The sequence below is a fragment of the Octopus sinensis genome, linkage group LG27 (genome assembly GCF_006345805.1).
Source record: "Octopus sinensis linkage group LG27, ASM634580v1, whole genome shotgun sequence".
Classification (NCBI taxonomy): domain Eukaryota; kingdom Metazoa; phylum Mollusca; class Cephalopoda; order Octopoda; family Octopodidae; genus Octopus; species Octopus sinensis.
In genome coordinates, this window is record NC_043023.1 from 3,451,325 (window position 1) to 3,474,009 (window position 22,685).

The window sequence follows — 22,685 nt, forward strand, 5'->3', positions numbered from 1 at the left end:
CGTATTTTTATTCTTCCCCCACACCTTAAAAAAAATTATATATCACATTAACAAGAGATAATCATATCTACACATTTCATTTAGTTCGATGATAAATAGTCTGTCTATTTCTAAATATACTTTGAAGTAATTGAGGGTATAAAAACGAAAGAAATATAAAACCTAGTTTAGTAGAGAATTATTTTTACTACGTTTCGTTTTCCTTTCCGTGCCGTTTTTTAAACATTCCCGCTGTCAAATTAATTGCTGTCAAGTCGCACTCGGTTGTAATTAAAGGTATTTCTCATTAAACACTGATTTATCATAACAGGTAAGATATATTAACATATTTTTTTTAATCGATGAATAGGATAATTGAAAGCTTTAGTCAAAAATACAGTTTTTAATGTTGCTTAATCAGAGATCGATATCAATTCTTTTATTATCTGTCACTAATTGCCTCAAATCAGTAATTAACAGATTTAAGCAGTAACATTCCAAACCAACATATAATTCGTAATTAGTGGTTCTAAACCATTTTTTGCCTGTGGACTCCCTCTAATTCCTTTTTTTTTTCTCTGACGGATTATCATATCTATTCGATGTTTTTTTTTTTAATCCCATTATATTATAAATGTTATTAAGTATTCTAAAAATAGATTGTTGAAAATATATTGTGTATTATAGACGTATAACCAGTTTATTGGATGTAAATTTTAACAACAAAATCTTCTGTGGTACCCCAGGGGTCATATGGACTGCGTTGAGAACTGCTTTCGAGACTTCTACAAATTACCATCTATGGTTGCGCAGAAATCTAATGTAAAGCTACACTCTCCACGAACGGGCCTAGGATGTTTTCGGTTTGAACGGCAGTTTTTAACACAATTTCTAGGTAACTAAAAAATTTTAAACTTCGTATACTGGTAGAATGTGTTTATAAAACATCTTTTTCTCTTGGCTTTATTGAGAAAATTCTATTGTTTGTAAGATATTTGTTGTTTTTTTTCTTCAGTTTCTGCAATTTCAACCAATCAATGACGTCCATTGAGGTTAAAAAAAACACAACATTCTGTGTCGTATGAATATGTCCCTCGTTTAAGAAACAGATTGGGTTTATTTACATTTCTGATGAAAAAAAGGATGTTTTCGGTTTGAACGGCAGTTTTTAACATAATTTCTAGGTAACTAAAAAAATTTAGTTAAACTTCGTATACTGGTAGAATGTGTTTATAAAACATCTTTTCCTCTTGGTTTTATTGGGAAAATTCTATAGTTTGTAAGATATTTGTTGGTTTTTTTTCTTCTTCAATTTCTGCAATTTCAACCAATCAATGACGTCTATTGAGGTAAAAAAAAAAATTCTGTGCCGTATGAATATGTCCCTCGTTTAAGAAACAGAGTGGGTTTATTTACATTTGTGAAGAAAAAAAAGATCCCCTAACCCTAAAACAGATTGAAATGCAATAGATCGATACTAGGGTCATAATTATGGGTGACAATTTCATATGACACCGCTAGAAAAAACTGCCGTTCAAACCGAAAAGATCCCGGGCCCATAATAATAATAGAATGGTAAACATTTCGAAGCAGTTTACGATCTGCTCTCAAAAATTATTAAATGTATATCTGTTGGGATATTCGGTAATGTCGTGGTGATCCATAAAGTATATTTCAGTACAGCATTTCATAATTATTAGTGGTACATATTACGATCTGTGAGTAAAATATGAGGGGAGAATGTTCGACTTATTTTGAATAGAGTGTCACCTTGGGCACATTTGAGAATTCTTCAACGATCCACGGCCGGAAAAAACCCAATTAATACAAATCACTGAATCTGACGAAGATCGAACCAGTGTCCCAATTGTATGCCTTTCATTGAATATCTGCCGATCTGTAAGTATTTCGTTAGAATTCACAATAAAACGAGAAGCAACGAGACGATACTCGCTAATCGGGTTGAAATGAAATTGAAACTAAATCAAAATTCGATTTTACGAACGCAAAATAGGAAATTATCGGATATTCTTTAATACACACTGTTAAATACGTAAACACTGACATCTCTTGTTTTTATTGAGGTGTCTGAATTATTTTTTATGTCAATAATTTGGTACTACTTAAGAAGAGTGGTCCCGGTGCGCGCACTCGCGCAAGCTAGTCGTTACTAGGCGATCCTTTGTGTTTTTTTTTTATTTACTTTGTTTTAAAAAAATTATTTACTTTGTGTAAAAAAATTGGATCTTATCGGTTTGAACGGCAGTTTTTAACATAATTTCTAGGTAACTGGAGTGGCTGTGTGGTAAGTAGCTTGCTAACCAACCACATGGTTCCGGGTTCAGTCCCACTGCGTGGCATCTTGGGCAAGTGTCTTCTGCTATAGCCCCGGGATGACCAATGCCTTGTGAGTGGATTTGGTAGACGGAAACTGAAAGAAGCCTGCCGTATATATGTATATATATGTGTGTGTGTTTGTGTTTGTCCCCCTAGCATTGCTTGACCACCGATGCTGGTGTGTTTACGTCCCCGTCACTTAGCGGTTCGGCAAAAGAGACCGATAGAATAAGTACTGGGCTTACAAAGAATAAGTCCCGGGGTCGATTTGCTCGACTAAAGGCGGCGCTCCAGCATGGCCGCAGTCAAATGACTGAAACAAGTAAAAGAGAAAAAGAGAGTAACTAAAAAATTTTAAACTTCGTATACTGGTAGAATGTGTTTATAAAACATATTTTTCTCTTGGCTTTCTTGAGAAAATTCTATAGTTTGTAAGATATTTGTTTTTTTCTTCAATTTCTGCAATTTCAACCAATCAATGACATCCATTGAGGTAAAAAGCATTCTGTGCTGTATGAATATGTCCCTCGTTTAAGAAACAGATTGGGTTTATTTATATTTGCGAAGAAAAAAAGATACCCTTCCCCCCACCTCTAACCCTAAAGCAGATTGAAATGCAATAGATCGATACTAGGGTCATAATTATGGGTGACAATTTCATATGACACCGCTAGAAAAAACTGCCGTTCAAACCGAAAAGATCCAAAAAATTATCTATTTTGTGTTTTATTTACTTTGCTAGGAAGTCGTTGTAGGATCGACTAGTTACGACTAGCTAGCGAGTGCGCACACCGGGACCACTGTTCTCAAGTTGTACCCTTCTATCCTCCACCCTACATTATATGTGCAGTTTATTATACTTCCGTCGTGATTCATTCCTCACTCTTTGGACAAGTACCGTGAAGGCTACATGGGTACTACTTAAGAAGAGTGGTCCCGGTGCGCGTACTCACACATCCGCACCAGCTAGTCGTGACTAGTCGATCCTACAACGACTACCTAGCAATGTAAATAAAACAAAGTAAATAACTTTTTTATACAAAATAAATATTTTTTTTAAAACAAAGTAAATAAAACACAAAAATACAAAGTAAAAATTTTTTTAAACAAAGTAAATACAACACAAAGGATTGACTAGTCATGACTAGCTTGCACGAGTGCGCGCACCGGGACCACTAGTACCAGCTACATGTTCTATATCAGTTATATTATTATATATGGAATGCCGCCGAGGTTGACTTTGCCTTTCATCCTTTCAGGGTCGATAAATTAAGTACCAGTTACGCACTGGATCGGTGTAATCGACTTAATCCGTTTGTCTGTCCTTGTTTGTCCCCTATGTGTATAGCCCCTTGTTTGTCCCTTCTGTGTTTAGCCCCTTGTGTCTTTCCTTGTTTGTCCCTTCTGTGTTTAGCCCCTTGTGGGTAGTAAAGAAATAGGTATTTCGTCTGCCGCTACGTTCTGAGTTCAAATTCTGCCAAGGTCGACTTTGCCTTTCATCCTTTCGGGGTCGATAAATTAAGTACCAGTTACGCACTGGATCGGTGTAATCAACTTAATCCGTTTGTCTGTCCTTGTTTGTCCCCTATGTGTATAGCCCCTTGTTTGTCCCTTCTGTGTTTAGCCCCTTGTGTCTTTCCTTGTTTGTCCCTTCTGTGTTTAGCCCCTTGTGTCTTTCCTTGTTTGTCCCTTCTGTGTTTAGCCCCTTGTGGGTAGTAAAGAAATAGGTATTTCGTCTGCCGCTACGTTCTGAGTTCAAATTCCGCCGAGGTTGACTTTGCCTTTCATCCTTTCAGGGTCGATAAATTAAGTACCAGTTACGCACTAGGGTCGATATAATCGACTTAATCCGTTTGTCTGTCCTTGTTTGTCCCCTCTGTGTTTAGCCCCTTGTTTGTCCCTTCTGTGTTTAGCCCCTTGTGTCTTTCCTTGTTTGTCCCTTCTGTGTTTAGCCCCTTGTGGGTAGTAAAGAAATAGGTATTTCGTCTGCCGCTACGTTCTGAGTTCAAATTCTGCCAAGGTCGACTTTGCCTTTCATCCTTTCGGGGTCGATAAATTAAGTACCAGTTACGCACTGGATCGGTGTAATCGACTTAATCCGTTTGTCTGTCCTTGTTTGTCCCCTCTGTGTTTAGCCCCTTGTTTGTCCCTTCTGTGTTTAGCCCCTTGTGTCTTTCCTTGTTTGTCCCTTCTGTGTTTAGCCCCTTGTGGGTAGTAAAGAAATAGGTATTTCGTCTGCCGCTACGTTCTGAGTTCAAATTCTGCCAAGGTCGACTTTGCCTTTCATCCTTTCGGGGTCGATAAATTAAGTACCAGTTATGCACTGGATCGGTGTAATCGACTTAATCCGTTTGTCTGTCCTTGTTTGTCCCCTCTGTGTTTAGCCCCTTGTTTGTCCCTTCTGTGTTTAGCCCCTTGTGTCTTTCCTTGTTTGTCCCTTCTGTGTTTAGCCCCTTGTGGGTAGTAAAGAAATAGGTATTTCGTCTGCGCTACATTCTGAGTTCAAATTCCGCCGAGGTCGACTTTGCCTTTCATCCTTTCGAGGTCGATAAATTAAGTACCAGTTATGCACTGGGGTCGATGTCATCGACTTAATCCGTCGTCTGTCCTTGTTTGTCCCCTCTGTGTTTAGCCCCTTATGGGTAGTAAAGAAATAAATATTATATATGGAACGTTAATAACGTCATGTTGTCACAAACTTAGCCAAACATTAAACAGGTTCTGTCAGTGTTAGAAATTAAAGTATAAGGTGGGGGGTGGGGTACAAAGAGAGTTACAGCATTTTTGAGTTGTTCAGGCCTTCTTTTGATTTTACAATGCAAGGACCTTATAAAACATGTTACTGATCAGATGACGAATATTCTCTTGGGGAATTTCTTGCCAAGTTTCATGCGATAATCTCAAAGGATCTCGCTTTGAAGATGCTTTCTTGTTCTTTTTACGAAGTGTCCTGTCCATTATCCTCCAGATCTGTAAATTAGGGTTCATATCTGGTGTCTGGTTTAGCCCTAGAAGTTTTTTAATGCCATTCTCTTCAATCATGGGTTTTTTTAGCTGTGTGTCAAGGAGCCCCATCTTCCATAAATAAAGAATCTTCTTCTATCATTTCACAATTGGAGAAGATCAGAAGGAGTCCTTGCTGCAATATGGACACATATTTATCTGAGTGTATGTTTTCCTCACACTCCACCGGCTCTGAGCGACCATTACTCCAAATTGTTCCCCAGACCATCACAGAATAGCTGCCATGTTTCATCGTTGGCTGCAATCTTTTCACATCAAATTCTTGATCACAGTCTCCAGACCTACACTCGACCACTGTCAGAAAATACAGCAAATCTGGACCCATCAGAGAATATGATATTGGCTGGTCGAAGAAGTGGCTTCCTTCTTTGCTGCTCTGCCATAATGGCCAATTTTGTGAGATAACTGTCAGATAGCTGTCATAGGCGCAGGAGTGGCTGTGTGGTAAGTAGCTTGCTAACCAACCACATGGTTCCGGGTTCAGTCCCACTGCGTGGCATCTTGGGCAAGTGTCTTCTGCTATAGCCCCGGGCCGACCAATGCCTTGTGAGTGGATTTGGTAGACGGAAACTGAAAGAAGCCTGTCGTATATATGTATATATATGTATGTGTGTGTTTGTGTGTGTCTGTGTTTGTCCCCCTAGCATTGCTTGACAACCGATGCTGGTGTGTTTACGTCCCCGTTACTTAGTGGTTCGGCAAAAAGAGATCGATAGAATAAGTACTGGGCTTACAAAGAATAAGTCCCGGGGTCGATTTGCTCGACTAAAGGCGGTGCTCCAGCATGGCTGCAGTCAAATGACTGAAATGAGTAAAAGAGTAAAGAGTATGTTCTGAGACTGACATCAACTTGTTCTGCTCTGTCAGGGGCCTTGCAATGAGGATTATCCTTCACACTTCTCTTAACAGAGCGAAGGGTCATGTCGACCTGGGTGAGGTAATGTGGACTCCTACTCCTCTCTAGTGAATTGTACAATCACTCTATTAACTGTAGAAGTGGGATCCCAAGGTTTTCTGCAATCTTATGCTAAGTCCACCTTCAGATTGACCCACAAAAAGGCCTCTTTGAAATTTGGATAGTTCCAAGGCTTCTTTTGTATGTGGCATGATTAAACAGTTAATATCGAACACCTGGGGCATAAAAATGTCAATTAATAAAAAATATAAACCATTTCAAGTTTAACATAAAACAATGTTTTATGGGGTGTCTATTTACTTCTGCCATGTCTGTGTATACACACACTCACTCACACACACTCACACACACACATACACACACACACACAGTGGGCTTCTTTTCAGTTTCCGTCTACTCCATCCACCCATAAGGCTTTAGTCAGCCTGAGGCTATAGTAGAAGTCACTTGCCTAAGGTACTACACAGTGGGACTGAACCCAGAACCATGTGGTTGGTAAGCAAGCTTTTTATCACATAGCCATGTCTGTAGTTTACTTTTTTCTCTTTTACTCATTTCAATCATTTGACTGCAGCCTTGCTGGAGCATCGCCTTTAGTCGAGTAAATCGACCCCAGGACTTATTCTTTGTAAGCCTAGTACTTATTCTATCAGTCTCTTTTACTGAACCGCTAGGTTATGTGGATGTAAACACACCAGCATCGGTTGTCAAGCGATGCTGGGGGGACAAACACAGACACACAAACATATACATACATACATACATACATATATATATATATATATATATATATATATATATATATATATATATATGTTTAATGTAGGATAAAATTTAAAAAAAAAAAATTTTATCAATGGCCAGCAAATTTGAGTAGCGTGCATATTGTGAAAAATATATGGTTATGGACTTAGAATTGGCATTAGAATTTTTTTCGTTTGCCCTTATTTTTAAGTTGTGTATATATATATATATGTACATATATTCGACGGGCTTCTTTCAGTTTCTGTCTACCAAATTCATTCACAAGGCATTGGTTGGCCCGAGGCTATAGTAGAAGACACTTGCCCAAGGTGCCACGCAGTGGGACTGAACCCGGAACCATGTGGTTGGTAAGCAAGCTACTTACAACACAGCCACTCCTGTGCCTATACTCTTACTCTTTACTCTTTTACTTGTTTCAGTCATGTGACTGTGGCCATTGTGGAGCACTGCCTTTAGTTGAACACATCAATCCCAGAGGTTATTCTTTGTAAGCCCAGTACTTATTCTATCGGTCTATTTTGCCGAACCGCTAAGTAACGGGGACATAAACACACCAGCATCGGTTGTCAAGCAATGCTAGGGGGACAAACCCAGACACACAAACATATACACACATACATATAAACATATATATATACATATATACGACAGGCTTCTTTCAGTTTCCGTCTACCAAATCCACTCACAAGGCATTGGTCGGCCCGGGGCTATACTAGAAGACGCTTACTTCCCCAAGGTGCCACACAGTGGGATTGAACCCGGAACCATGTGGTTGGTAAGCAAGCTACTTACCACACAGCCACTCCTACGCCTCTATCTATAGTTTATAAAAATTTAATAGTAAAATGTATGTTGTTTTTAATCTCTGCTTTTTAAGTATTGTCCTATATCTTATATTGTTTCTATATTATTTCAGAATATCGGACGTCAGAGACACAAAGGAATTTTTACTTCAGATACATCGTCAGAATTGATCAGCTTTTAAAGACTCAAGGAATGACATTATACATCATAAATATAAACCCGTTTATATAACATAATCTGTGGTGAATTTCAGTGAAATATTTCTTCTGATCTGAGGTTAATAGCAACGTTTCTCTACTTTGCTGTCTGGGATATATACAGAATGATACTGGATTTTAATTGAACTTGAAGAAATCTATGAAGGAGTTTGCAAAGATCTTCTGATCTTGACCAAGATCAGAATTGATAAAAAAGATCATCAGCGTCATCATTGTCATCATCATGTTAGTGTCCACTTTTCTATGCTTTTAAGGGTCAGGCAGATTTTTTACAGCTGGGTGCCTTTCCTGTCTGCAACCCTCATCAGTTTCCAAACAAGGTGATATTTTTCTCATGGCTGGACATGGATAATTAGAAATGAATAACACTGCTTGTATGACAGTGAAACTCGTTTACGACTATAATGTGATGTCCAGGCAAGGAGACAGCAGTAGAAATATTTCTGCCAACACAGAAATATATGAAAAAAAGAAGTAAAATGAAGAGAAATGTTTTTAATTTGTGGTAATATAGAAAACATTACAGAACAATGAATTATATGACAAATGCAAAGGATTCGGTTAATACTGAAGAGAAGATGGATGATGCAGAAAAACCATCTTATTCTGAAATCTGTACAATGTCCTTCCCTCAGAATTTTAACCTTCCCACTCACCAATATTTTCACTTTGAAGATAAGCCGTATCATTGCGGCGTCTGTGGCAAATCATTCGCTCAGAATTGTGACTTAACTAAACACAAACGCATCCATACGGGGGAGAAACCATATCGCTGTGATATCTGTGGTGAATCCTTCTCAGCTAGCAGTACCTTAACTACCCACAGATACGTTCACACAGGAGAGAAACCACATGTCTGTGACACATGCGGTGAAGCGTTCACGCAGAAAGGTATCCTAGGTCAACACAAACGGATTCATACAGGAGAGAGGCCTTATCTCTGTGATGTCTGCGGGAAAGCTTTCTCTCTGAACAGTAACTTAACGAAACACAAGTATATTCATTCAGGAGAGAGGCCGTTCCACTGCGACATCTGTGGGAAATCTTTCACTGAAAGTAGCACTTTAACTAAACACAAACGCATTCATACAGGTGAGAAACCCTACCCCTGTAACATCTGTGGTAAATCATTCTCAGGAAGTAGTCATTTAATTACACACAAGTACATTCATACAGGTGAGAAACCGTATCACTGTGATATCTGTGCTAAATCATTCTCTCAACTAAATGCCTTTAGTCGGCACAAACGTATTCATACAGGTGAGAAACCGTATCATTGTGATATCTGTGGTAAATCATTCTCAGCTAGCAATGCCTTAACTGCACATAAATATATTCATACAGGGGAAAAACCATACGACTGTGATATCTGTGGTAAATCATTCTCTCAGATAAGTACTTTAAATAATCACAAATTTATTCATACAGGTGAGAAGCCTTATCAGTGTGAGACTTGTGGTAAATCATTTGCTCTGAATGGTCACTTAACGAGACACAAATACATTCATACGGGAGAAAAACTATATAAATGTGATAAACCAGTCTCACAAGAAGTTAGTTAACCAAATGTTTATTTTTTTTTTGTTATGGCCGGGTTCCAACCTGGGTCCCTGGGTTGCAGCTACGAAGACCACTCACCACACTTCTTGGTCCCTCATCACTGCCTCAAGGTCCTGGATGCATCCCAGGCCAGTGTTTGCGATCAAGTTGTCGGTGTGTGATGATATTTTCCTCTTCCAGCATCACCATGAAGTGGGTTCCTCAAGACTTAATTTGGATGCTTTCAACAAAGGATGGCACACGCAGTAACCAGATAATCACTTCTATCTTTGCTTGATTTTCTCACTAACTTTGGCCAGGTCTCCATAAAGGCATTCATTCATCATATGTTGACGTTGTTTCACATTTAGGGCCATTCATATCATCCTTGTATAGAATCCATTTAGCGCCTTTGATAATTTCTTTGTCAGTGTCCATGTTTCACTGCCATATGTGTATAATACGCACCCCTTCTCTAATTGAGTCAAGGAGGTCTATATAACATCCTTGGTTTGTAAAAATGTATACGGTAACGTCCTTTATTATTATTGTATATATAACATAATGCAAACGTGTAGCTTTTTTGTGCATTTTGTTGGCAGAAAATAAAGAAATAACAGTAATAACGTTTAATAAATTATTAGGTTACTATTATTAATAAGTTATTGTTTCAAGATGGTGCTTATAACATAGCATTTATAGCTAGGCTCCAGGCCAGGCTGCAGCAACAAAGTGTACTCACCAGACTCCTCAGTCCATCATCACTGCCTCAAGACCCTACATACAACCCAAGCCAGTGTCTGCAATCAAGTTAGCAATTTAAGTATGACAACATTTTCCTCTTCTCACATCACATGAAATGGGTTCCAGAAGACTAATTTGGAGGCTTCCACTTCAGGGTGGCACACACAGTAACCAGATAGTTGCAGGTGTCTTTGCCTGATCTTCTTGCTGACTTTTGGCAGGGCCCCACAAAGGCATTTGTTTGCCACATGTTGCTGCCATTTCAAATTTAGGTCCATTCCTAGCATCCTTGTGTAGCATCCATTCAATCCATTTGATAATTTCTTTGTCAGCATCCATGTTTCACTGCCAAATAATAGCACTGGTTATTATCTACAAGATGATGCATATAACATAGCATCTATTATTATTATGGCTGAGCTCCAACAACAAAGTCCACCTTCCACCCTTCTTCGTCCATCATCACTACATCGTGGCCCTGGGTATATTCCAGGATAGTGTCTGCAATCAAATTGTCAATGTGTGACAAAATCTTCCTCTTCTCACATCACCATAAAGTAGATTCCACAAGACTAATTTGAATGCTTCCAGTTCAGGGTGGCACATGCAGTGACCAGATAGTTGCAGCCGTCTTTGACTGATTTTCTCACTAGTTAGTTAGTTAGTTAGTTAATTTGGCTCAAAAGCAAATAGCAAAGCCATGTAGGGGGACATGGAGTTAAGTACAGGGAGGGTGTTCATGTAAAGAGTTCAGGCCACTTGAGGTCAAGGGAGGCTTTGAACAAAGCGGTCGTTGGCATCTTCACCATCTCGTCTGGCAGCTTGTTCCACCCGCAACCCGGACGGAGAAAGCTCCTCTCCTTCGATTGAGATGAAATCGTCGCAGGTAGAGCTTTTCGGAATGACCCCGCAGCCGACGCTCTGGAGCAGGAGTGAAGAACAGCTCTTTCGAGAGGTTACACTTTCCGCTTATAATGTTGTGGGCGAGAATGAGATCACCACGGCGGCAGCGTTTTTCAAGAGAGGCTGGTCTCTGTAAAGGCATTCATTTGTCATGTGTTGCTGCCATTTCACATTTAGGGCCATTTGTAGCATCATTGCATAGCAGCCATGTAGTCCATTTGATAATTTCTTTGTTTGTGTCCATGTTTCACTGCCATATAACTGTATCAAGATCAAAAGTCAATCTGTGAAAGAAATAGATCTGATAACAGTAAATCTATTTGCACAACAGAGAAGAAATAAATGTGTGATGACAATCTACCAACTGTATATCTTATATAATAAGATATAATAATAAATCCTTAAATCCTTAAAAATGTTTCAGCCCGAAGGCTGTGGCCATGCTGGAGCACTAATGTATATCTTTAAGGCGGCGAGCTGGCAGAAACGTTAGCACGCTGGGCGAAATGCGTAGCCGTATTTTGTCTGCCGTTATGTTCTGAGTTCAAATTCCGCTGAGGTCGACTTTGCCTTTCATCCTTTCGGGGTTGATAAATTAAGGACCAGTTATGCACTGGGTTAGATGTAATCGACTTGATCCCTTTGTCTGTCCTTGTTTGTCCCCTCTGTGTTTAGCCCCTTGTGGGTAGTAAAGAAATAGGTATTTTGTCTGTCATTATGTTCTGAGTTCAAATTCCGCCGAGGTCGACTTTGCCTTTCGTCCTTTCGGGGTTGATAAATTAAGTACCAGTTACGCACTGGGGTTGATGTAATCGACTTGATCCCTTTGTCTGTCCTTGTTTGTCCCCTCTGTGTTTTGCCCCTTGTGGGTAGTAAAGAAATAGGTATGTCTTATATAATAACCACATTAGTTATACATGTACATTGGTTAGTGAAGGTGTATGGCTTAGCGGTTAGGTTAGTTGGCTCATGATCGTAACGTTGTGAGTTCAATCTCCAGCAGCATGTTGTGTCCTTGGGCAAGACACTTTATTTCACATTGCTCCAGTCCACTCAGCTGGCTATAATGAGTTGTATCTGTATTTCAAAGGGCCAGCCTTGTCACATTCAGTGTCATTCTGAATCTCCTTGAGAACTACGTTGAGGGTATATGTGTCTGTGGTGTACTCAGCCACTTGGACGTTAATTTCACAAGCAGGCTGTCCCATTGATTGGATCAGCTGGAACCGTTGTCATGTATCTGTGGTGTACTCAGCCACTTGGATGTTAATTTCACAAGCAGGCTGTCCTGTTGATTGGATCAGCTGGAACCGTTGTGGTGTATCTGTGGTGTACTCAGCCACTTGGATGTTAATTTCACAAGCAGGCTGTCCTGTTGATTGGATCAGCTGGAACCGTTGTGGTGTATCTGTGGTGTACTCAGCCACTTGGATGTTAATTTCACAAGCAGGCTGTCCTGTTGATTGGATCAGCTGGAACCGTTGTCATGTGTCTGTGGTGTACTCAGCCACTTGGATGTTAATTTCACAAGCAGGCTGTCCTGTTGATTGGATCAGCTGGAACCGTTGTCATGTGTCTGTGGTGTACTCAGCCACTTGGACATTAATTTAATAAGCAGGCTGTCCTGTTGATTGAATCAGCTGGAACCGTTGTCATGTGTCTGTGGTGTACTCAGCCACATGGACATTAATTTAATAAGCAGGCTGTCCTGTTGATTGGATCAGCTGGAACCGTTGTCATGTGCCTGTGGTGTACTCAGCCACTTGGACATTAATTTCACAAGCAGGCTGTCCTGTTGATTGAATCAGCTGGAACCGTTGTCATGTGTCTGTGGTGTACTCAGCCACATGGACATTAATTTAACAAGCAGGCTGTCCTGTTGATTGGATCAGCTGGAACCGTTGTCATGTGTCTGTGGTATACTCAGCCACTTGGACATTAATTTCACAAGCAAGCTGTCCCGTTGATTGGATCATCTGGAACCCTTGTCATGTGTCTGTGGTGTACTCAGCCACTTGAATGTTAATTTCACCAGCAGGCTGTCCCGTTGATTGGATCATCTGGAACACTTGTCATGTGTCTGTGGTGTACTCAACCACTTGCATGTTAATTCAAAAGGGCCAGCCTTGTCACATTCAGTGTTATGCTGAATCTCCTTGAGAAATACGTTAAAGGTTTATATGTCTGTAGAATACTCAGCCATGTGTGTGTTAATTTTATGGGCAGGCTGTTCTGTTGATTATATCAAGTGGAACCCTTGTTGTCATAACTGATGGAGTGCTAGGTTGTTTTCTTTTTTATATATATAGTTGCCATGGTTGATTGTTAGCCACTACACATATTTTTTCTCTTCTTTTTCTCTCCTTGTTTCTTTCTGTGTTCCTTTCTGTAGAAGAGCATAGGCTCGAAACGTAAAAGACTTTTTCTATTCCTGAGCGTTATACTAATATATCTGTTTGTTGTCTACACCACCTGTCTTCGTCTTTTGATTTTTTCATAAACTCTCCCTATATATATATATATATATATATATATATACACATACATTGGCAAGAACAATAACTATTGTGATATTTTTAATAGATGTATTTTTGTAGAATATTGGAAAATATACACATCTGAGTATTTTGTAGACAAAACAAAAATATTACTGTTTATTTGACATTGTAGCTAAATAGATTTTCTATGTGTTTCAGTCGTTAGACTGTGGCCATGCTGGGGCACTGCCTTGAAGAATTTTTTGTCAAATGAATCGACCCCAGTATTTATTTTGTTTCATAGCCTGGTACTTATTCTATCGGTTTCTTTTGGTGAACTGCTAGGTTATGGGTCATAAACACCAATACTGGTTGTCAAACAGTGGTAGAGGACAAAACACAGACAAGCCCTCCCTCCCATATATATATATATATATATATATATATATATATATATATATATATATATATATCAAACTAAGGTTACAGAACAAACAAAGCAAGGTCATCCACATAACATTTCATATCTCGAACATTTAATCATAGAATATACATTTATGACATCACGGAAGATGAAACATAACTCATCTGTACAAGTATATAAGAAAATGCAAGAAAAATGTGTGAATACAGTTCATCACGGTTAATGTTAATACTTTAGCGATTAAGAAATGTATATTTTTTTTAAAACTTTACAACACCTAGAAAATAAATACGTAAAAATATAGTATATTATTATTAAAGACTCCGCCGGTTACGACGACGAGGGTCCCAGCTGATACGATCAACGGAACAGCTTGCTCGTGAAATTAACGTGCAAATGGCTGAGCATTCCACAGACACGTGTACCCTTAACGTAGTTCTCGGGGATAATCAGCGTGACACAGAGAGTGACAAGGCTGACCCTTTGAAATACAAGTACAACTCATTTTTGCCAGCTGAGTGGACTGGAGCAACGTGAAATAAAGTGTCTTGCTCAAGGACACAACGCGTCGCCGGGAATCGAACTCACAACCTTACGATCATGAGCCGAATGCCCTAACCACTAAGCCACGCGCCCTCACAAAAAAAAATATAGTATAAAGTAATATATATATATATATGTAGGAGGCATATAAATAAGTAATATAATATATAATGTAAAAATAAAAGTTCATCGTTTAGAGAATCTTTTAAAAATTACATTTCAAATAAGGGAAACCTATAGTTAAAAACCAGTGTCCAAGCAAAAAAGAAGAAACCATATTTATATATATGGAGAGAGAGAGAGATACACGATGGGCTTCTTTTAGTTTCCGTCAACCAAATCCACTCACTAGGCTTTGGTCAACCTGATGCTATAGTAAAAGATACTTACCCACAGTACCAAGCAGTGAGACTGAAACAAACTTCTTATCACACGCACACACACATATATGTATACACACACATGACAAGCTCCTTGGAGTTTCTCTCTGCTAACGTGGCTTTGGTCAGTATGTGGTTATAGTGGGAGACACTTGCCCAAGGTGCCACACTGTAGGACTGAACCCATAACCATGTGACCAGGAAGAAAACTTCTTACCACACAACCACCCCTGTGCCTGAGAAATGAGATGAGAAATATATTTACGTTATTTACATTTGACAGATATTTGTCCTCATCTTGTTTGTTGTTAACACAACATTTCAGCTGGTATACCCTCCCGCCTTCATCAGGTGTCTTCGGGAAAATCCGAACCTGGGTTCTCATTACTAAGGTATTTTTCAATATTATTATTATATTATTATCATTATTATTCTTTTCTACTCTAGGCACAAGGCCAGAAATTTTTGGGGAGGGGCCAGTTAATTAGCTCGTCCCCAGTACGCAACTGGTAATTGATTTATCGACCCCAAAAGGATGAAAGGCAAAGTCGACCTCGGCAGGATTTGAACTCAGAATGTAGCGTTAGACGAAATACCTCTAAGCATTTCGCCCGGCGTGATAATGATTCTGCCAGCTTGTTCAGGTCACCGCTTGGAATTGAACTCAGAATCTTGGGGTTAGTAGTCCGCGCTCTTAACCACTACACCATATCCATCGAATGTAAATAATAATTCCTCATCTCTTAAATATAGAACTGAGAAATATATTGTCATAAAATGAGTGATAACATCACTGTCAAATTATTATGTTAGAAAAAAATGCACAAACTGTAAATAGAAAATATTTCATCAGACCATATAAGGATATATATATATATGCCACATGCATTTTTCATTTGCCTTATTTTCTATTGGCCATTTTGATCTGGGTACTTATTTAAAAAAAAAAATCTGATACTTATTTCATCAGTCTCTTTTTGCCCAACTGCTAAGTTAGGGGATGTAAACAAACTGACACCGGTTGTCAGTTGGCAGTGGGGGACTAACACAGGCACAAAGCACACTCTCTCCCTTTCTCTCTCTCTCTCACACACATTCACATGCACATACACACACTCATACACATTTACACACACATTCACACACACACACACTCATACACACATACACACACTCATACACATTTACACACACATTCACACACACACACACTCATACACACATACACACACTCACATTCACACACACACACACACACTCTCTCACACACTCTCTCACACACTCACACACACACACGATGGGCTTCTTTCAGTTTCTGCATAACCAAATCCATTCACAAGGCTATAATAGACGACATTTAACCCAAGATGCCATGCAGTGGGACTGAACCTGGAACCTTGTAGTTGGGAAGCAAATTCCTTATCACACTGCCACACCTGCACCTTATATATATTTTCTTTTGTAATTTTTATCTATTCTGTGTTTGGTAAGATCGTTATCATTTTATCCTTTTTTGTGGCAGATCAGAAGGAAAGTTCCATCGTATTTTTGACCTGATCTCTTTACGGGTATGTTTACAATATTCAGGGTAGAATACTCTTTACTCTCTCTTTACTCTTTTACTTGCTTCAGTCATTTGACTGTGGCCATGCTGGAGCACCGCCTTTAGTCGAGCAAATCGACCCCAGGGCTTATTCTTTGTAAGCCTAGTACTTATTCTATCGGTCTGTTTTGCCGAACTGCAAGTTACAGGGACGTAAACACACCAGCATCTTTACTCTTTTACTTGTTTCAGTCATTTGACTGTGGCCATGCTGGAGCACCGCCTTCAGTTGAGCAAATCGACCTCAGGACTTATTCTTTGTAAGCCTAGGACTCATTCTATCGGTCTCTTTTGCCGGACTGCTAAATTATAGGAACGTAAACATACCAGCATCGGTTGTCAAGTGATGCTGAGGGGGACAAACACAGACACACAAACATACACACACATACATACATACATATATATATATATATATATATACACACACACACATATACATATATGTGACAGGCTTCTTTCAGTTTCCATCTACCAAATCCACTCAGATGACTTTGGTCGGCCCGAGGCTATAGTAGGAGACACTTGCCCAAGGTGCCACGCAGTGGGACTGAACCCAGAACCATGTGGCTGGTAAACAAGCTACTTACCACACAGCCACTCCTACACCTACTTAATGATATTTTATCCATCTTTATGTTTTGAGTTCAAATTCTACCCAGATTGACTTTGCCTTTTATCCCTTAAGGGTCAATTAAATAAGTACCAGATGAACTCTGGGGTCGATGTTATTGGCTTTCCCCCTACCCCAAAATTGCTGGCCTTGTGGTGCCAAAATTTGAAATCAATATAAATTTAAAGTGATGTTAATTTATGAATGACTATCATCAATGTTTTGTGTTTTTCATGTCCATTCTGAATGCTGGGTTTGATATGTATGTTTTACAAAATATCCTCACATTTTCTTAATCTTTTATCTTCTCACTGTGAAGCCCAGAATTGTTAGTTTTTGTTTTTCTATCTCGTTATTCTTTATGGATACGTTTTAAATAAACTGAAATTTAAATAAAGCTGATTTTGTACCCAAATTATTTTGTTATTTTGTACATAAAACATCCAACCGTTAATTACAGAACTCACAGATTTGATCAGTGTGTGGTAAAAGTTGCATGTTTTCAAAACTGATCATGTCTAACTGTTCAGTTGAAATTTATATGTTATTCGTTGACATCTATATATATAAAGCTGAAGTTGTCTGTGTGTGTGTGGCATGTTTGGTAGCCTTCAACTAACACTTTCTCCTCCGAGACCCTGTGGTGCAAGTTGACCAAAATTGAGAGTATGATAGAAGAAGGCTTGCTCTTCATTCTGTAGAAGAAAAAATTCAAATTAGACCATGTTAAAACCAAAAATTATTTACATCAAAAAGGTGCTTTTTTTTCTATGAAAATCCCTATTTTTTACGATTTTTTTACTGTTGTGTCACTATTTTTCAGTGTATTTCAACCAGAAAAATGTTCACTTAAAGAGAACAACTAGCTACATAAGGCAAAATTTTTACTTTTCATAAATTCCAATTCTAAAGGGTCGAAACAAACCCAAGCAATGCCGGGCGACACTGCTAGTAAATAAATCTCTCTCTATATATAAAGCTGAAGTTGTCTGTGTATGACAGGTTTGGTAGCCTTCAACTAACACTATCTGCTCCGAGACCCTGCGGCGCAAGTTGACCAAAATTGAGATTATAATAGAAGAAGGCTTGCTCCTCATTCCGTTGAAGAAAAAATTCAAATCGGACCATGTTAGCACCAAAAATTATTTACATCAAAAAGGTGCTTTTTTTTCTATGAACATCCCTATTTTTTACGATTTTTTGACTGCTGTGTTGCCATTTTTCGGTGTATTTCAACCAGAAAAATGTTCACTTGAAGAGAATAACAAGCTACATAATGCAAAATTTTTACTTTTCAAAAATTCCAATTCTAAAGGGTCGAAACAAACCCGAGCAATGCCGGGCGATACTGCTAGTTATTTCATAAAAATAATCAATATTAGTCCTTACCTGTCGGGTAACGACCTCGTCAAGATGAAATGAATCCATCAGTAGAAGTCTACTACGATAATTACTTTGATTTGCTCAACAACAAACTGTTTTTCTTTTTCTTGATACAGATTTTAACTCTATTTTTCACACACACACACACACACACTCTCTCTCTTAACAACAACTTGTCATTATAGTGAAAGCCTTTTCTTAAAGTCTGTGTTGCCTTGTCTAAATGTTGAAAGACATACAGAAACGTACACACAAACAACCAAAAAGATTACCATAGGTTACATATCTTTATATATAAAATTGAAGTTGTGTGAGAGTCTGTCTACTCCGATGTAGATTCCTAACTACTCCCACATTTTGCGGTGCAGTTTAACCAAAACCGGGTATCTTATAGTCGTGATTCATATCGAGCCCTTCTGACTATTAGCGCGCGTCAACGATGAGTCTACGATTTAACATCATTTTTTATTCCATTTTAATGCATAAAATGCATCGTATGTCGATGGCGGCGGAGTTGGCGTCCACGCTCACAGCTGCACCTGTTTGCTTCTCCCCCTTCCCTTCCTCGTGAAGCTGTGGGGAAGGGAGTCTAAAGAAATCAACGTCGTAATGCGTTGTGAAGGAAACCAGCGTTCTTTTAGAACAACGACTTCATGGCTTGAAGACACCAAAACAAAAATGGCTAAGAAAGCCCGAATTTATAAGGGAAGTAACTCTCTAAAAATGCTTATATAGTTATTTCCCTTACAAACCCGAGCAACGCCGGGCGATACTGCTAGTATATATATAAAATTGAAGTTGTGTGAGAGTCTGTCTACTCCGATGTAGATTCCTAACTACTCCCACATTTTGCGGTGCAGTTTAACCAAAACCAGTATCTTATAGTCGTGATTCATATCGAGCCCTTCTGGGTATTAGTGCGCATCTACGATGAGTCTATGATTTAAAAAAAAATTTACCTTCATTTTTTCCCATTTTTAATGCATTTTATTGCTATTATATAAGGGAAGTAACTCTCTAAAAATGCTTATATAGTTATTTCCCTTACAAACCCGAGCAACGCCGGGCGATACTGCTAGTATATATATATATATGTCTTTCTGCCTGTTGCTTTCAACAAGTCAACATCGGCTTTCTTCTGTCTTCCGCAAGCCGATCTTCAACATGCGTTCTAACGAATTTTTCTACTGTCCAGGCTTAAAAAAAGCCCTTAATGTTGGTTTCCTTGTCCTGTCTTTTACTGTTTTTATCTTTATTTGTATTGCTTTTACGTCCTGTTCTTGTCACTTTTTTTTACCCCTCCGCAGAAAAATTTTATTTAATTCATTTTGCCCTTACCTTCAAAACACGCACTGAGTCGAACCAGGGGCAGCTGATGAAGGGGAATATTCCTTGTATTGTTTGTCCTGTACTCTGTTTTTTCGTTGTTAAAAAAAGTCTGTTTCCTTGTTTTGTTTCTGTTTTCGTTTCTCGTTGTGTTCTACGTTTATTTGTGGTGTCCTGTACTCATATATATATATGCATGTATATATACATATAGATGTAGGTATGTACATATATGTATGTATACTCTTTTTTTTTTTTTACTTGTTTCAGTCATTTGACTGCGGCCATGCTGGAGCACCACCTTTAATCGAGCAACTCGACCCCAGGACTTATTTTTTTGTAAGCCCAGTACTTATTCTATCGGCCTCTTTTGCCGAACTGCTAAGTAACGGGGACATAAACACACCAGCATCGGTTGTTAAGCAATGCTAGGGGGTCAAACACAGACACACATACACATATATATATATATACAACAGGCTTCTTTCAGTTTCCATCTTCCAAATCCACTCAAGGCTTTGGTTGGCCCGAGGCTATAGTAGAAGACACTTGCCTAAGGTGCCACGCAGTGGGACTGAACCCAGAACCATGTGGTCGGTAAACAAGCTACTTACCACACAGCCACTCCACAGTCGTATGGTAATATTGCCTCCAAGACCAGGCACATTTCAGAATATTGGAAATGAACGAACACCGTTTGTATAATGAAGACCTTCACCTGCAACGATAACTTAATGTCAAAGCAAGGAGAGAGTAACACACATATAACTGGAGATATTTGTTTAGGTATGCAATATTATGAAATGTCGGTGACGATAAAAAATTGTTGTTATAATTGTGTGTTGAAGGATGTGAAAGAAGGACAATGCATAAAGTTTTAAGAAAGTATTTATTTACCGTTACGTTACAGTACCATGCTCGACCTTTATTCTCTAGAAAAACGCCGCCGCCGTGGTGATCTCATTCTTGCTCACAACATCATAAGCGGAAAGTTTAACCTCTTGAAAGAGCTGTTCTTCACTCCTGCTCCAGAGCGTCGGCTGCGGGGTCACTCCGAAAAGCTCTATCTGCGATGATTTCATCTCAATCGAAGGAGAGGGGCTTTCTCCGTCCGGGTTGCGGATCCGTGGAATAAGCTGCCGGACGAGATAGTGAAGATGCCGACAACCGTTCGGTTCAAAGACTCTCTTGACCAGAAATGGCCTGAACTCTTTGCATGAACACCCTCCCTGTACATAACTCCATGTCCCCCTACATGGCCTTGCTTTTTGGTTTTTGAGCCAAAAAATTAACTTAACTTAATCCAAAAGCATGCGAAAGTTTGTGTTTGTGTCCTCTTCATTGCTTAGTAGTAGTAATTCGCCGATAGCGATAGAATGATGTGTAAGAGAACAGAATTAGAGTTAGAGAGAATTGTAGGGTATTGTCTCACGACTGCTGACAGGAGTTTCATTTCTATCGTTGACCATTAAATTTAGTAGAGGTATTCCTTGTGATCATGATTCTAGCAGTCCTCTCCTTAACTAATTGAGTCATCACGTGCTGCCTCGTTCAGTTGTTGACAAGTGACTAACTGATTTTTGCTTGGGGGTTCTTGCTTTTATAGCTATCCAGAAGGATAGACATATTATCGAGAACAATAGATTTAGTTGGTGGTATTGTTATCTATTCTAGCTTTTGGTGAAGTAGAAGAGGTTAGAAAGGGTCAAGTGGTGAAGATATTATTTTGGCCTAGCTAAAGGTAATCTGGAAAATGTAAAACTGCAGTCAGAGAAAAACCATTGTTCCATCATGGAAGAAGTTCTGTTGCAGCGTTAATTTAAATTTGGCTATGGTGGATCGAATCCACTTCATGCATGCAAGATTCACTACACTCATACACATATCTTTTATTTTATTTTCTTTTCTTTTACTTGTTTCAGTCATTTGACTGTGGCCATGCTGGAGCACCGCCTTTAGTCGAGCAAATCAACCCTGGGACTTATTCTTTGTAAGCCCAGTACTTAGTCTATCGGTCTCTTTTTGCCGCACCGCTAAGTGACAGGGACGTAAACACACTAGCATCGGTTGTCAAGCAATGCTAGGGGAACAAACACAGACACACACACATACATATATATATATATATATATATATATATATATATACACATATATACGACAGGCTTCTTTCAGTTTCCGTTTACCAAATCCACTCACAAGGCATTGGTCGGCCCGGGGCTATAGCAGAAGACACTTGCCCAAGATGCCACGCAGTGGGACTGAACCTGGAACCATGTGGTTGGTAAGCAAGCTACTTACCACACAGCCACTCCTGCGCCTGTGCATGTATGGGACGAGTTTCTTTCAGTTTCCGTCCACCAGATCTGCTCCCAAGGCTTTGGCTGGCCTAGATTACAGTCGTTCTATCCCCTTGCTTTCCCTTTCAAGTCCTATAAGACATAATTTTCTGTCAGCATTACTTCTAGGCATGTCTTGTCTCAAAGCTTTCTCATAGCCGTAAGGCCTTTTTTCTATTGGGTTGTCCGGAAAGTTTGTGCCGATTTATAGTAGCTTACCTTTCGACTTATTTTAGAACATGGTTGAGTCCATAAAATAGGATTTGACTAACCTCCTTTAGAGCACAGTTTAAGCTATCTTTTCGTGGAAGAAGGTTTATGTCCTATAACCTGTGTTAATTCTGTAACCTTTAAAATTGAAGATAAGAA

At 39.1% G+C, this 22,685-nt stretch overlaps 1 protein-coding gene across 1 annotated transcript; it reads left to right on the forward strand.

The window, feature by feature from the left end:
- The first annotated feature begins 186 nt into the window (after positions 1-186).
- Positions 187-10,104, forward strand: LOC115225479 (zinc finger protein 239-like). Its single transcript, XM_036513951.1, has 3 exons — positions 187-310; positions 7,938-9,205; positions 9,374-10,104. Exons 2-3 carry the CDS (start codon positions 8,574-8,576, stop codon positions 9,603-9,605), a joined length of 864 nt encoding a protein of 287 aa, XP_036369844.1. The 5' UTR covers positions 187-310; positions 7,938-8,573; the 3' UTR covers positions 9,606-10,104.
- The last annotated feature ends 12,581 nt before the right edge of the window (positions 10,105-22,685 follow it).

What these genes read in the sequence shown, in the direction of transcription:
- LOC115225479 (XM_036513951.1), top strand. Translation starts at nt 8,574, where the DNA reads ATGAATTATATGACAAATGCAAAGGATTCGGTTAATACTGAAGAGAAG. An exon ending in AGTCATTTAATTACACACAA is followed by an intron (nt 9,206 to 9,373) that starts GTACATTCATAC and finishes AACTGCACATAA; the next exon opens with ATATATTCATACAGGGGAAA.